The sequence below is a fragment of the Loxodonta africana genome, chromosome 2, assembly GCF_030014295.1.
Source record: "Loxodonta africana isolate mLoxAfr1 chromosome 2, mLoxAfr1.hap2, whole genome shotgun sequence".
Taxonomy (NCBI): Eukaryota; Metazoa; Chordata; class Mammalia; order Proboscidea; family Elephantidae; genus Loxodonta; species Loxodonta africana.
The window spans coordinates 20,353,690-20,368,281 of NC_087343.1; the positions used below are offsets into that span (position 1 = coordinate 20,353,690).

Sequence of the window (14,592 nt, forward strand, 5' to 3'; positions counted from 1 at the left end):
TCAAGGGTGTTTCTGGACTAAGACAGGCTAGGAAGAAAGACCAGGCTAGGAAGAAAGACCTGGCAATCTACTTCTAAAAATCAGTCAGTGAAAACCCTACGAATCACAACCATTCAATCTCATTGTGCATGGGGTCTCCCTGAGTCAGGGGTCAGCTTGACCGCAGCTAACAACAGCTGCCAAAAGGTACGTGTTACATTCAGTAAGTGTCTCAGACAGTCAGGTGTGGGGAAGTGTAACTGGAGAAGAGAAAGGGAGCTCAGGTGAATCTTGAACATCTCGTGTAGCTGAAATGGAGGAAGGGGAGGCTATTCTGGACACAGGAAATTATAAATAATAAGCAATTTGATATATTCATATTACGTATGTAATGTTAAAAAAAATTGTTAGGTTATATTAAATCATGTAAAGTTGTGTTGTAATAATATAAGATACACTTATACTCCAGGTTTTCAAAGGCTAAAAAAGACAAATGTTTCTTTCCAAGTTTGGCAAAACTAAAGTACAAAGTAAGTCCTTTAAACCTCAGTAAAATCTGACTCATGATGAACGAATTGGCTCATAATACACACAGGCGCATGTCATTAAACACCCATGGGTATACATGGGGGGCCCACAGGCAGCCTGGGGGTGTGCAGAAAGGGGCTAGGTCAAGTTCACAGCCACTGCTCCCATCTGAGAAAGGCCTTGCTCCAAAGAGTTTATACCGACCAACATGTTAGAAGTTCACATAAACGGGTAGCAGGAGCCGCCAGTCACTCCGGTTGCAGTGATTTTGCAACAGTGAGCTAAAAGACGAATTGCAAGGAAGCTTACATTGTAAATGAGCGTTTTGCTAAAAACGCTCCACATAGTTTTATACTATACTCTGCGACTGTGAGAATGTTCCAAAAAGGTCACGTGTACCGTGTGATCCTGGGGTTTAAAAAGGGCATTTATAAATACGCATAGGCTGGGAAGACCTGCCACCAAGGGGCCACAGGCACGGCCCTTGGGCTTCCCGCTATTCTATAATTAAAAATAATAAATTGTTTGTAAACAAACCAACAGAAAACCCGTGCGCAAACCCGGGAACGTCCATGTGGTCACCAGTGGGTCCAAGCTCCTAGGACTATAGCCCAACCCCAGCCCAGGCACACTGTAAACATGCAATATTTGTAGAGTAAGAGAATGGACAGAATGTCACTCATCAAAGACCCTTGTTACCTGGCACACATTTCATCAGCCACCATACAGGTGGGTCAAATACAGACAAAAAAAAAAAAAAAAAATTGGTCATTACTATTGACTTGAAATGGCTTTTCATCCTGACTGAGCTATTTATAATGCAACTTGGAAGGCTGTATTAAAAAATGGCTATGGAATTTGGCATAGTTTACTGTCTCTAAAGGAGTCCTGGTAGCATAGCAGTTAAGCACCAGGCTGCTAACTGAAAGGTCGGTGGTTCCAATCCACCAGCCGCTCCACAGGAGAAAGATGTGGCAATCTGCTTCTGTTAAGATTTACCGCCTTGGAAACCCTACGGGGCAGTTCTACTCTGTGATACAGGGTCACTATGGGTTGGAATTGACTTGATGGCACACGAGGACATCCTACCTTTTTCATTTTTTTTCCATATTATTAAATATACTTCAGCATGTTTTTTGCTTGCTGTAATGGGTCTTATTTCATGGATATAAGTTATTTAAACTTTTTCTCAATTCGTGATCCTGATTGGTTTGAGGAGAGACGATCTTATTTTTTATGGTAAAGAATATTTTTCCTCCTTCTTTCAGAAAAGTTGCATGTTATTTTTCTTTCTTTCTTACTGCATTGCTTAGAGTTTCTAGAAACAAAAAACCAAACCCGCTGCTGTCGCGTCTATTCCAGCTCCTAGTGACCTTTTAGTGACCCTAGAGGACAGAGTAGGACTGCCCCGTAGGGTTTCCAAGGAGCAGCTGGTGGATTCGAACTGCTGACCTTTTGGTTAACAGCCGCAGCTCTTAGCCACTGAGCCACCAGAGCAAGATTATATAATGACAGCAAAAATATCACATTTCTGATTTTAATAAACTGCTAAGCTTTAATCAAAATCCCTGGTAGGCCAACACCAAAACAAATACATAATTGCAAAATACATGTTTAAGGATCTACGAATAGTATATAAGTTGGCTGTATACACTTATTATAACAATTTCATGTATAAATTTTTCCTCTTTCCTAGATGACATATCCTTTAGTAATAAGACCAGATTTCAAATGCCAAAATGTATTATCTCCCCACTCTCCCCCAAAAGAAAAAGCAACTAGCCTTCACTGAAAATAGGCCAAACTTCAAATGGTTACTTGTAGCTAGTAAGTTCAGAACTGGAGAAGAAAACTGAGGAACCTCAGCAGAGTAATTTCTCATCGCTTCCAGGGAAAGGGATCCCTGGCTGTCATGCGCACCCTAGTGGTCAGGGGGTGAATTGGTGGATTAGTCAAGGGGAACTCGGATTTGGCTCAACAAGGGGTGTCACCATGAGCAAAGGCCTTTTCACACAAAGCACTGTTCTTTAGCTTTAAGCAGGTAACAAGACAAATCCCGAGACTAGCCTTCCTTTTCCCAACTCATCGAAGATGAGTTTCCATATATAGTCTACACCACATGATCTTTTCAGCAAAGGCAATAATAAATTGTGAATGGAGAAATTTTGAGTAGTAAGAAGTCTTTCTTTCCCCCTTGGCCATAGAGTGGGTTCTGACTCAGTAACCCTACAGCACACAGCAGAACAGTCCCACAGGGTTTCCAAGGCTGTAAACCTTTATGGAAGCAGGCTGCCACGTCCTTCTCCCACAGATTGGCTGGTGGGTTTGAATCACCCACCTTTCAGTTAACAGTTGAGCGCTTAACCACTGCACCACCAGAGTTCCTTGAGAGAAGTCTAGGACATAACAAAATTGGGGAGGATAGGAAGGAGGGGGAAAGGAGGGGGGGTTACTGCTTATGCAACGTTGGCTTTCTCTTTAAAAAAAAAACAAAACCCCACTGCTGTCAAGTCAATTTCAATTCATAGCGATGGAAAAATTGCCTTCATTAAGGGTAGAACTTCAACAGCCACGGAAGCAGCAGTCAAGAAATCAAAAGACGCATTGCATTGGGCACATCTGCTGCAAAAGACCTTCTTTAAAGTATTGAAAAGCAAAGATGTCACCCCAAAGATTAAGGTGCACCTGACCCAAGCCGTGGTATTTTCAGTAGCATCATAAGCGTGTGAAAGCTGGACAAGGAAGACCAAAGAACTGATGCCTCTGAATTGGGGTGCTGGAGAAGAATATTGAATATACTGCCAAAAGAACAAACAGACAGACTGCCAAAAGAATGAATGAATCTGTCTTGGAAAAAGTACAACCAGAATGTTCCTTAGAAGCAAGGATGGTGACACTACGTCTTACATACTTCAGACATGTTGTCAAGAGATCAGTCCCTGGAGAAGGGCATCATGCTTGGTGAAGTACAGTGTCAACAAAAGAGAGGAAGACCCTTAATGAGATGGATTGACACAGTGGCTGCAACAATGGGCTCAAGCATAACAACGATTGTGAGCATGGTACAGGACCAGGCAGTATTTTGTTCTGTTGTGCACAGGGTCGCTATGAGTCAGAACTGACTCGATGGCACCTAACAACAACAACAAGCGTAGAACTGCACAGCCAATTATTGTAAGTGCTGACAGTAAGCTGTACACCTCTAAAAAGTTGAACTGGCAAAAGCTGCCTGATACATTTACAGCAACAAAAAAGAGCAACTGCTGAGGTTGCTTATACATAATCAAACACCTCACAGGGATCTGGTTTCTTGGTTGGAGGTGTAGGGTCAGAGTTTCATGGGACATCCCAGTTAATTGGCCTAATTAGTGCTTCTGTTCTATCTCCTAGTTCCTTGAGTTGTGCTTGGCGTCTTAAAAGCTTGCAAGTAACTATCCAAGGCACAACAATTGGTTCCTACTCGCCTGAAGCAACAGAGGAAGAAGGAGAGTCAGGAACAGGAGGAAGAAATGGAGTACGTGGCTAACTGCCTCCATAAACAACCGCCTCCTTTGCCACGAGACCAGAAGAACTGGATGGTGCCCAGCCACCAATACTGAATGTTTAGATCAAAGATTCTACAGAGGAATCTTGATCAAAAGGGAGAAAATATATAACAGAATTTTAAATTCTCATGGAATACAGGCATTCTGAAGTCATGGAGGCTGGATAAACCCCCAAAACTATTACCCAGAGATAATCTTTAAACCTTAAACCAAAATTATCCCCTGAAGTCTTCTTAAAACCAAATAGTTTAGTGTACCTGGCAAAGAATGCCTTCCTTGAGCATTGTGCCATTTCAAGATCTATCTACATGGCATCAAACTGACAACAGTAACTGGAGAGATTAGAAACTTAGGGGGCAGTGAGTTTATGTTAATGTGGGAGGAAAAACTCAGAAAGTGAGGGTGAGAATGGCTGTACAACCTAAAGAATATAACCAATGTCACTGAATTGGACACGCAGAAACCGTTGAATTGGTGTATGTTCTGCTGTGTATTCTCAATAACCACAACAAAAAATAAATCATTAAAAAAATTGGAAGGGTAATTTAAAATTCTTTGAAAACACTTTATAACATGCAATTTGCAGGGCTTAATTGCCACACATCCCAGAGGACACACCAAAAGGTGCTGTTGACAGAGGACCTTTTGTTAACAGCTAAAAGAATTTTTTTTTTTTTTTTTAAAGAAATGATAGATGATGAGAAAAACCCTCTGCTTTATAAAGGGCAGTCTGCCATCTTTTAAAAGGAAGGCCGAGGGGAAGAGAAACATGAAATTACAGCCTGCTCTGTTTTTCATTTCATCTTCAACACACGGCTACCTACACCATAAATGGGGAAACGATCTGTGATCTACAGCCATTAAAAAGTACTTTGATGCTATTTCACAAGGCATTCTTGTGAACAATCTGGAAGAGTAGAAGGGAATACCAAACAGAGAGCTATTTTCAGTAACACCCTAACCAAACCAAACCAAACCCACTGCCGTTGAGTCGATTCTGACTCATAGCAACCCTACAGGACAGAGCAGAACTGCCCCATAGAGTTTCCAAGGAGCGCCAGGAGGATTTGAACTGTCAACCCTTTGGTTAGCAGCCGTAGTACTTAACCACTATGCCACAAGGGTTTACAGTAGCTCCCTAGGAAAGAAAAATCCAGAGTGTGCAGCAAAGAGGTAGCACCTGCTTCATGGTTAACAGTCTAAGTTTTGGAGTTAGGCTGCATTTGGATACCGGCACTACCAGGTGGGTGTAAAGTTAGGCTGGTCACCAACCTCTCGTGTCTTAGGATGGGGAAAGCCATAGCTCAGGGTTGTTATAAGCAACAGCTATTTCATGTAAAGTTCATATAGTCAGTGCTCAATACATGTTATCTGCCTTTAGGGTGATTAGAATGATGATGAATTAATCCTAATCCACTGTATCTAATTATTCAAGTCACGGCCACGGCAAAGGATTGAGTCCACGCTGATGACATGCGCTGGTCAGACTCAATCAGGTGGTCTACTCGTAATGCTAGATGACCACGTTTCTTAAATGAGGTCACCTTGTAACAAAGTCCTTGTTTTGTTCAACAACTGAGAAAGAACACAGCATCTCCATATTGGAAATCTTAAGATGTCTATTTTTCATCACGTAATTAGAATTTCTTATTAGAATTAGGCTATGAGAGCTGGACGATATCCTAATGGCCGCCTGGTCCAATGGCTGATGGATTTGTTTTTGGCCATGGAGCCCTCTTTTAAAAGTAATCCTAATTGTAAGCTCAAAAAATGGGGGATCTGCTTACCCCAGTGTGAAGCCTAGGACTGTTTTGTTTTGTTTATTTTGGAGGGGGAAGGTACACGTTCTGAACATGCCGTTTCAAGTAAGCCACCCATCTGTCTTGACCGACACAGACACTAAAAATATTTTTGTAACAAAGAAGAGTCCTTGAATTCCATTTCAGCCTGTTGATTCTTTACCAAGCACAAGAAGGAGCTACCTGTTTTTACATATGGGCACAAACGTAATTACTTCTGTTTTTATTTTTATTTGGAAATGAGAAGTGAAATCGGCCACTCCCAAGAAGGGAAAGATAAGAAAGTAACTTACAATAACTTCCTTAAAGGATTCCTGATCATTGATGGTCTTGTCTTCTATACATCCAGACTGATTCAAGTAGTGGTAGTTTTCTGGGATAGATAAATAAAACTCTTCTAGAAAAAGAAAAAAAAAAGGGATAACACTGACACTCGGCAGTCCAAGATAAAACAAAATCCAAAGAGTTGTCACCTTATGTATTACAAAAATAGAGTACATAAATAATTCGATACCCCTTACTGTCCTTAATTAAGATAACAGCATTCTCCTTTAATCATCATCTAAGGAAAATAGAAAGAATTTAAAATCAAACTAAATGGAATGCTGGAAAATATCACTGAAAAAAAGTAATTGGTGTGAATACAATTTTATCATTTTCTTCTAAAAATCAAACGTTTAGAAATTAGCTTTACTTCTGCATGGCTTAAAGTTAACGCCAGTTGCCATATATTTTATATGCTTCACAAATATCTTTTAAATCAGAAATGTACCAAGACTCCAAAAGCAAGCACACAAAACATTCAAGACTTCTCTATTGATGATTCTCTCTCTAGGTGACTTGATTCTAAACTGAACTGCCTTTTGGTACTCCCACAGATACACTTCACTTCGATTGGTGGACTGTCTTCTGCTACCCAGTGCTTTTGTTAAATAGTCAACAAGTTGCTAACACGTGTTTCTCCGCGGTTACCCACTCACCTCTCTCTCCATCTCCTAGCCCTGCCAGCAGTGCATAGAATATGTGATAATTCCTTTCCCCAGAATTCTGCCTCACTACTCGGTTCTGTGAAGATAAATCATATTTACACTCAGAGACGTTTCCTCGGCTTAATTGGCACAAACCAATAATTTTGGAAAACTGTTGTCAGGGAAGAAGATGTGAATTAAATCATGTTTACTTACTTTTTCTAATAAATCTTCATGTGAAAAGCAATGGCAAGTCAAGGAACAAAACAAGGACCTGACATGCTCAATTTGTCTTTAATTTTTTCTTCTTCGATACTCAAATCATTACAGCCCCCGTGCCTTTGATGCTGAGACTTCAGGTGCCAAAAGACAAGCAAACTAAACAGAGGATTTCATCTAAACCCAGTTCCAAACATGACCCATGCTGGAACCTATCAGGGGCCAGAGGATTTGACAGAATGGACTTCAAACCGTACATGTCGTTCAATCTGCTGTCTGGTGATAAATCTAATTTTTTGGATTATGGGCATGATATTAGAGATTTCCAAAAGAAAGCCTGTTCTTTAGGTCGTGGAATAATTCAAGGGCCAGGCACAGTAATAGCAGAGCAATCACTACAGAGAACCAGAGAAAGAAACGTTTCATGTTCTTTTTCTGTCTTATTTATGATTAGCAAGAACATATTCGGAGCCACAGGCCATCGACAAAAACCAAATCAAACAGGATACAATCTACAATTCTCCCGCCCTGAATATTTCCCTTCTGGCAGATGTTCAGCTGAATAAACTTCCCGAAGCGACTGGAGTTGCTGTTGTACACCGTCTTGGCATTGCCGAAAGCTTCCATGATGGGGCTGTGAGAGAGGGGAGGAGAGCAATGTGTGTTAATGAGGGCAGACAGACAAACAGTAAGTGCTTCTCACAAACGGCAAAACATTCCATTGTAAGAGAAATCTGAAACCAGTCAGACCTATGGGAGTTGAGATATATTTTCAAAATACTTGCTGAAATGGGTTTTTAATGCATATCCATTCTGAATGAGTAAGGGTCTTACAGTAGGTTATCCTGCTGAAGGATGCTAGGCAGCATTAGAGACCACAATGGTTCACCTCTGTGAAATTAGCTTGTGTTTATACACCAAGCCAGGAATTACACAGAAAAACGCCCCTAACTCACTCATACTCTAAAAACCAAAAAAGTTCTAGTTCTGGAAATTTCACCAATTCATTGTATGCCTTTGGGGCAAGCCATTTATAACTTCTTTGGATCTTCTCCAACTGTAAAATGGTGTCAGACTAGATCAGAGCTTGGCAGATCTTCTCTATAAAGGATCAGACAGTAAACAGTTTAGGCTCTGCGGGCCACACAGCCTTTGTTGCAACTACTCAACTGTGGCACTGTTCACAACATGTAAACAAACTATCACGGCTGTGTTCCAATAAAGTTTTATTTAAAAAACTAGACTGTAGGATTTGGGCAGCAGGCTGTAGTTTCCCGAACCCTGGACTCATCTCTAAATAACAGGATCTCTCAAGTTTCTATCAGCTCTAAAATCTCATAAGGCACAAATGAGATATTGGGCAATCACATATTTGAAATAAAACTTCAGATGATACCTCACCATACAGCCCTCTTTCAAAGTTCCGAGGCTCATTGCCATAGAAGGTATCACTGGTTTTCTGCCACATGACAGGCTACAAAAACGCTATTATCATTTCCCCTTCTGCTTGTTTTGAGCCTCCAAACAGCTGAAGAAGGCGGCCCTGTTCATCTCCTTGCTAAGCCCTCTTGTACACGTGATTGGCAGGTGAAATTTCTCCCCATCACAAAGCCTCCACAGACCTCATCAACTTTATTCTTTTCCACAAACTTCAATAGTCTTCCCTTATCTAACCCAGGCCCTTCACAACCCCGTGAGGCTGGAGTCAAGGGCTCTCAGTAGGAAGAAGGTTACAGAACATTCTTTGGCATCACTCCATCTTCAGCTCAGGCCTGGCGCCATGATGGAGGCTCAGGAGCAGCTTCAGCCAGGGGGCATGTGGCTGACGTTATCAGAAATTGCTAGGTGCATCTCAGGACATTTTATTGTAAAAGAGGAGTCAAGAAAAAAAGAAAAGAGACTAATTTGAACTCTTCCTTAAAAAAGCCAGATCATGGAGGAAGTGAATCCTATTGGCTGGAAATAAGAAAAATGATAAAGACATACCTGCTTTCAAGAATAGCTTGTTCAACACAGGATGTCTTCTCCTTTAAGGACAATTCCAAAGACTGCTGACTGATGACTGATAAAAACTTGAGGATCAACTTAGTGCTTTCGGTCTTACCCGCCCCACTTTCACCGCTGAAAAAGACAAAACGTGGATATTTGTGCATCTATGTAGAATTAAAATATAAAATAAAATCAGCTTAGTCAATACCACTCCAGTTCCTCAAAGACACAGAAATGTTTCAAAAGAGCTAAGGGAAAGGACAGAGTAAGTCTGTTCCACCGCTGGTCACACTGTTCCTGGTCGACTCACCTCTCTGTCGGCATATGAAGTCAACAGAAAGACTTCCACTAACGTAAAGGGGGTAAGATGGAGGGTGCATTTCATGGAAGGTAAGTTTGTTCTGTTCACGCATGTACACTAAACAGTGGCTGGCTCAGCACATACTTGCTAAATGAATGAGCATATCAATCGTACCTTTCTGGGAAACTTAAAATCAGGTTAAAAAAAAAAAAATCCTAAATATTACTGAAGGGAAAAAGGAAAGAAACTGCAGGTACTCAACCACAGACTAAATCATTTTGGTCTCACAATACAACTACAAAGGAGGCAGCAGCTAAGTGTCCAAGTTTGGAATCTAACTCTTAAATCTGTCTGGTTCCCAAAACCTTCAGAGCAGGGGAGACCAATGAGAGAAGACAATACAGTATGAGTTATACCTTGAAGGGCTGATGAACAACAATTGGGCAAAGACAAAAGGGAGGATTCTGGGTAAAGAGAAGAATTCTGCGTAAAAGGGCAATGAATGAAAACAGAGAGGCCAGATAAGCTGGAAACGATGTGTACAGGAGCAAGAGACCAATGACTGGTTACATCAGATGGACCAATGTTAGAGGAGATCGGGACAGATGGACTGAGAAACTGAGCTGAATGGCTCAGAAGCAAATGCAGTAGACACTAACCAAACAGTGACCCCTTCAAGGTCACCTGTGAAGACGGCAGCTCTGGAGGTTATATGGTGACCAGGTCCTGGACAAGTATAACCAGGTTGGAAATGGAGAAGAAAGCATGGAAATGAGAGACGTTTAGAAGGAGAAACTCCATCTACGTCATAAGCAGTGAAACCCTACTTTGTGTAAGGTACAGGGCTCAGTACTGCAGGGAGAACAGAAGTAAAAAAAGTCAAGGAGCTTACAAGACAAGCAAGAGGAAAACCAAGGGGATAAGTAACAGTATGGCAATACGACCAGTTTCACAGGTTTTGTTGTTGTTGTTAACTGCCATCAAGGCGATTCCAACTCATGGCAACTGCATGTGTGCAGAGCAGAACTGTGCTCCACAGGGTTTTCAAGGTTGTGACCTTTCGGAAGCAGATCGCCAGGCAGGCCTGTCTGGGTGGGACTGAACCACTAACCTTTCAGCTAGTAGTAGAGCACTTAACGGTTTCTTCCACCCAGGGACTCCATTATCACAAAGTGTTGTTAGCTGATGTGTTGGTTCCGGCTCCTAGCGGCCATATGTACCATAGAATGAAACACCGCCCAGTCCTGTGCCTTCCTCACAATCGTTGCTGTGTTTGAGCCCACTGTTGCAGCCACCGTGTCAGTGCATCTTGTCCAGGGTCTTCCTCTTTTTTGCTGACCCTCTGCTTTACCAAGCATGACGCCCTTCTCCAGGGACTGGTCTTTCCTGATAATATGTCTGAAGTACACGAGACAGTTTCATCATCCTCGCTTCTAAGAAGCATTCTTGTGGTGCTCCTTCCAAGGCAGATTTGTTCCTTCTTCTGGCAGTCCTTCCCCAACACCATAATTCAAAGGCATCAATTCTTCAGTCTTCCTTATTCACTGTCCAGCCTTCACATACATACGAGGCAACTGAAAATACCATGGCTTGGGTCAGGTGCGCCTTAGTCCTCAAAGTGACAGCTTTGCTTTTTTGACACTTTTAAAGAGGCGTTTTGCAATTGGGCAAATCTGCTACATTAATAATGGCTAAAAGGCGGAGAGAAAGAGATGAGCAATACATGAGTGCTAAGGAAGAGCCTTTGCTGAGAGCAAGGAGATCTCGGAAGTTATCATGGAAGAGGAATTTAGCTGAAAATGTGGTGCGTGATTAAATACATGGCACAAAAGAGAGGAAATGATTCAGGGACGACACCCTCCACGTTAGGCTGGTGCCGAAGCCTCAGGGGGAACCACAGCGATTCCGTGCTCTTTGCCAGCAATAGGGTTAGGTATGGGCAGTGTCACAATGACAGCCCAAAGGAGGTCATATCGAGGTGCTGAGTGCTTCTGGGGAGTTTACACACACACACACACACACACACACACTGAGTGCTTCTGGGGAGTTTACACACACACACACACACACACACGACCAGGTAGAAATGATCCTCTTGCTGCAGACAACAAATGCCTGGGACTCCACACCTGTCTTGAGATCATAAAGTAAACGCCAAGACAAGCAAAGAAGAGTAAAGCAGGAGTGGCTGAATCCGCAGCCCTGAAACTGCCCTGCCTTGTGTTATGTGAAATAATAAGGCCCCAGCAGTTAGACCAGCTTTGGCTGGGGTTTCAGTTATCGGCATCCACAACCACCGTAGCAGCGGGCTCCGCATTCATCTTGGCATAACTGGGACCTGACTAGCCCAGTGCCTGCCACACAAGGGCATTCTGCAACAACGTGCTCGCCAAGTCAGACAGAAACCAAGGAAGACAGTGTTTCAGAAGAGAGCTAAATAATTCTCTATATTTGTTTTAAACACGCATCTACCTAGCAATTGTTGATGATTAAATCATTTAAAAAAAAAAAAAAAACCCAACCACCAAAGGGACAAGTTAACACATACGAGGCAGAACAATGTTATATGTTCCCCAAATCACTCGGGCACCCCCAGCACACAGAAGATTACATTTCAGCCACCCTCAGGCAGTCGGTGAGCAACAACATGTCTGAGTCTGGCAGAGGGAACTACGCCGCTTCCATGTCTGGTAGCCCAAACCCCTTCCTGTGGTCCTTGGGGCTCTCTATCTTCCATGTCTGCCATCCAGTGGAGGGGATCCAGTGGGGACTCAGAGCCCCTTGGGGAAGCATGTCCTCCAAAACAAAGAAGCCTGTATGGAAGTGATCAAGCCCCCCCTCGTCCACTCACAGCACACTACGACACCAGCCAGGAGCCGCTCCTGTGTGATGCCCCCGAGACACGGGGCTGTTTGTTACAGCAATTAGCCTACCTGCCTAACAGAACATGGTCAGAGTACAACCAGGCATGGCGGGATGGTGGCACAGCATTCTGACTGTCATTACTGTTGTGGGATGCCACTGAGTCAATTCTGACTCACTGTGACCCTATAAAAACAAACCCACTCATTGTGACCCTATAGGACAGAGCAGAAGTGCCCCCAGAGGGTTTCTAAGGCTGTAATCTTTGTGGATGCAGACTGCCACATCTTTCTACTTCAGAGCAACTGGTGGGTTTGAACAGCTACCTTTCAGCTGAGCACTTAACCACTGCACCACCAGGGCTCCACCTTCTCAACAGTCGATGGCAATTAGAGCCCTATGACTTGGTACCAATGATGGCTGTAAATGCAAACATGGGTTTCACTAAGAATGTGTACATCCAAATGAACCCAAATAAGTGTATGTTTTAAAAAAAAAAAAAACCATATAATTTAGTAATGAAAAAACAGAAAAACAATCCTAAAACACTGAAATGGGGCCTCTGAGGCCACGTTAGAAATTCTGGGCATCTTCCCTAAAAAAGTGGAAAATCCCAAGACAGTGTTGAAGGAGAGCGACATGATTGGGTTTAAGTTTGTAAAGAAACCCTCCAGCTACTGTGTGGAGAATATTTTTTAGACCAGAGAGGGAGCAGGAAGACCAAATGAGGCCAGAATGGTAATGAGAGAGGGGCAGGCAGCAGAGATCAGAAGAGGCCCCAAGGCAGACTGTGGAGGGTGAGCAGACAGGATCGCTGATGGACCTGGCCAGGAGGGAGGTCAGTGAGTGACAGGGAGGGATCAGGGGTGACTCCGGAGACCCAAAGGAGCTCGCCAGTGTGATGATCTGTGTGTCGATAAGTAGGTGTGCGAAGTCCCTGGGTGGTGCAAACAGCTAATGCATTGGTGGGCTGCTAACCAAAAGTTTGGATGCTTGAGTCCACCCAGAGGCACCTTGGAAGAAAGGCCTGGCAATCTACCTCCGAAAAATCAGCCACTGAAAACCCTAAGGAGCTTGGTTCTACTCTGGCACACATGGGGTTGCCACGAGTCAGAATCGACTCAACTAACATAAGCATGTACATTTGTTCAAAACTCACTGCACTGTACACTTAAGATTAGTATACATTTTTGTACATAATTAAAAAAAAAAAAAAGAATGGCATCTAGGTCAAATAATGAGCTCTGGATCTCAGGCTTGAGGCTGGGTAGCACGGACTGGGCACTCGCTGCAAATGGAAAGCATCAGAGAAATGTGCTCCTGGGAGAAAATGAGAAGACCCATTTAGGATGTCCCCACGGGACGTGTCAAAGCAGCCCTTGGACATAAGCCTGGAACTCAGAGGAGAAGTTGGGGTGCGGGTATAAAAATTTGGGAAATCATTCCTCATTACAGAGGAAAACGTAGGCTGATCAGAAGAGGGTGTTTTGTTGCGGAGTACCCTCGAGTCAATCCCGACGCACAGTGACCCCACGTGACAGAGTAGACCTGCCCATAGGGTCTCCTAGGTTGTAATCCTTACGGGAGCAGATTGCCAGGTCCTTCTCCCACAGAGCCGCTGAGTGGGTTCAAACCGTCAACCTCTCAGTTAGCAGCCAAGTGTTTAACCATTGCCCCACTAGGGCTCCTTCGTTAGAAGTGGAGGAGGTATAAAATGACCGAGGCGCTTAGGAGGGCCCTGAGAGGAAGAAAGAAATCCAGAATGAAGGAGCACCATGGAGGAGAGAGGGGGCAACCATGTCAAGAGTTCCTGAGAGGACTGAAAATTGTCCACTGGTTTCCACAAGAGACAGTGGGGCGGAGCAGCCAGATGGGAGCTGAAGACAGGGTGGGAGGAGATGAAACAAGACTTCGTGTGTAAACAACTCTTTCAAGAAGCTCTGCTGTGAGAGTAAGCTGAGGTACCGGGGTGGTTTCCGGGACTATATATTTTTTTTCCCAAGATGGAAGACACTAAGAAAACTAGGACATTTTTTGAAAGGCAATACCAACAATCCAATACAGAGGGCAAGTTCAACGAACTAGAGGTAAGGAGACTCAAAGATGGAGCACAGTCCTGAGAAAAGCAGAAGAAGGAAAGGACCTTTAAGGAAACCAGGCCGCTTACTTACTGGACAGGCTAGGAGAGAGCCATGTCGACAGTGGCAGGTTTCTAGAACGAACCAGGGGTCAGCAAACTATGGCCCCCAAATCCAATCTGCTGCCTTTTTTTGGTAAGTAAAGTTTTATTGGAACGCAGCCAGGCCCATTCATTTACGTATTCCCTATGGCTGCCTTCCCACTGCCAGGGCAAGGCTGAACAGGTGGTCTTGGTCTCGAAGCCTAAAATATATACCTTCTAA

The 14,592-nt window shown here is 43.4% G+C and overlaps 1 protein-coding gene across 1 annotated transcript in view; it reads right to left on the reverse strand.

Annotated features, from left to right (window-relative positions):
• MYO10 (myosin X) overlaps window positions 1–14,592 on the reverse strand; it is a 282,989-nt gene that overhangs the window by 124,167 nt on the left and 144,230 nt on the right. Inside the window, exons 5-9 of the mRNA XM_003407874.3 lie at window positions 9,025–9,159; window positions 7,548–7,672; window positions 7,036–7,049; window positions 6,832–6,916; window positions 6,145–6,248 (exon numbers count right to left, since the gene is read on the reverse strand). Coding sequence (XP_003407922.3) covers window positions 6,145–6,248; window positions 6,832–6,916; window positions 7,036–7,049; window positions 7,548–7,672; window positions 9,025–9,159 — 463 coding nt within the window. The remainder of the gene's footprint in view (window positions 1–6,144; window positions 6,249–6,831; window positions 6,917–7,035; window positions 7,050–7,547; window positions 7,673–9,024; window positions 9,160–14,592) is intronic.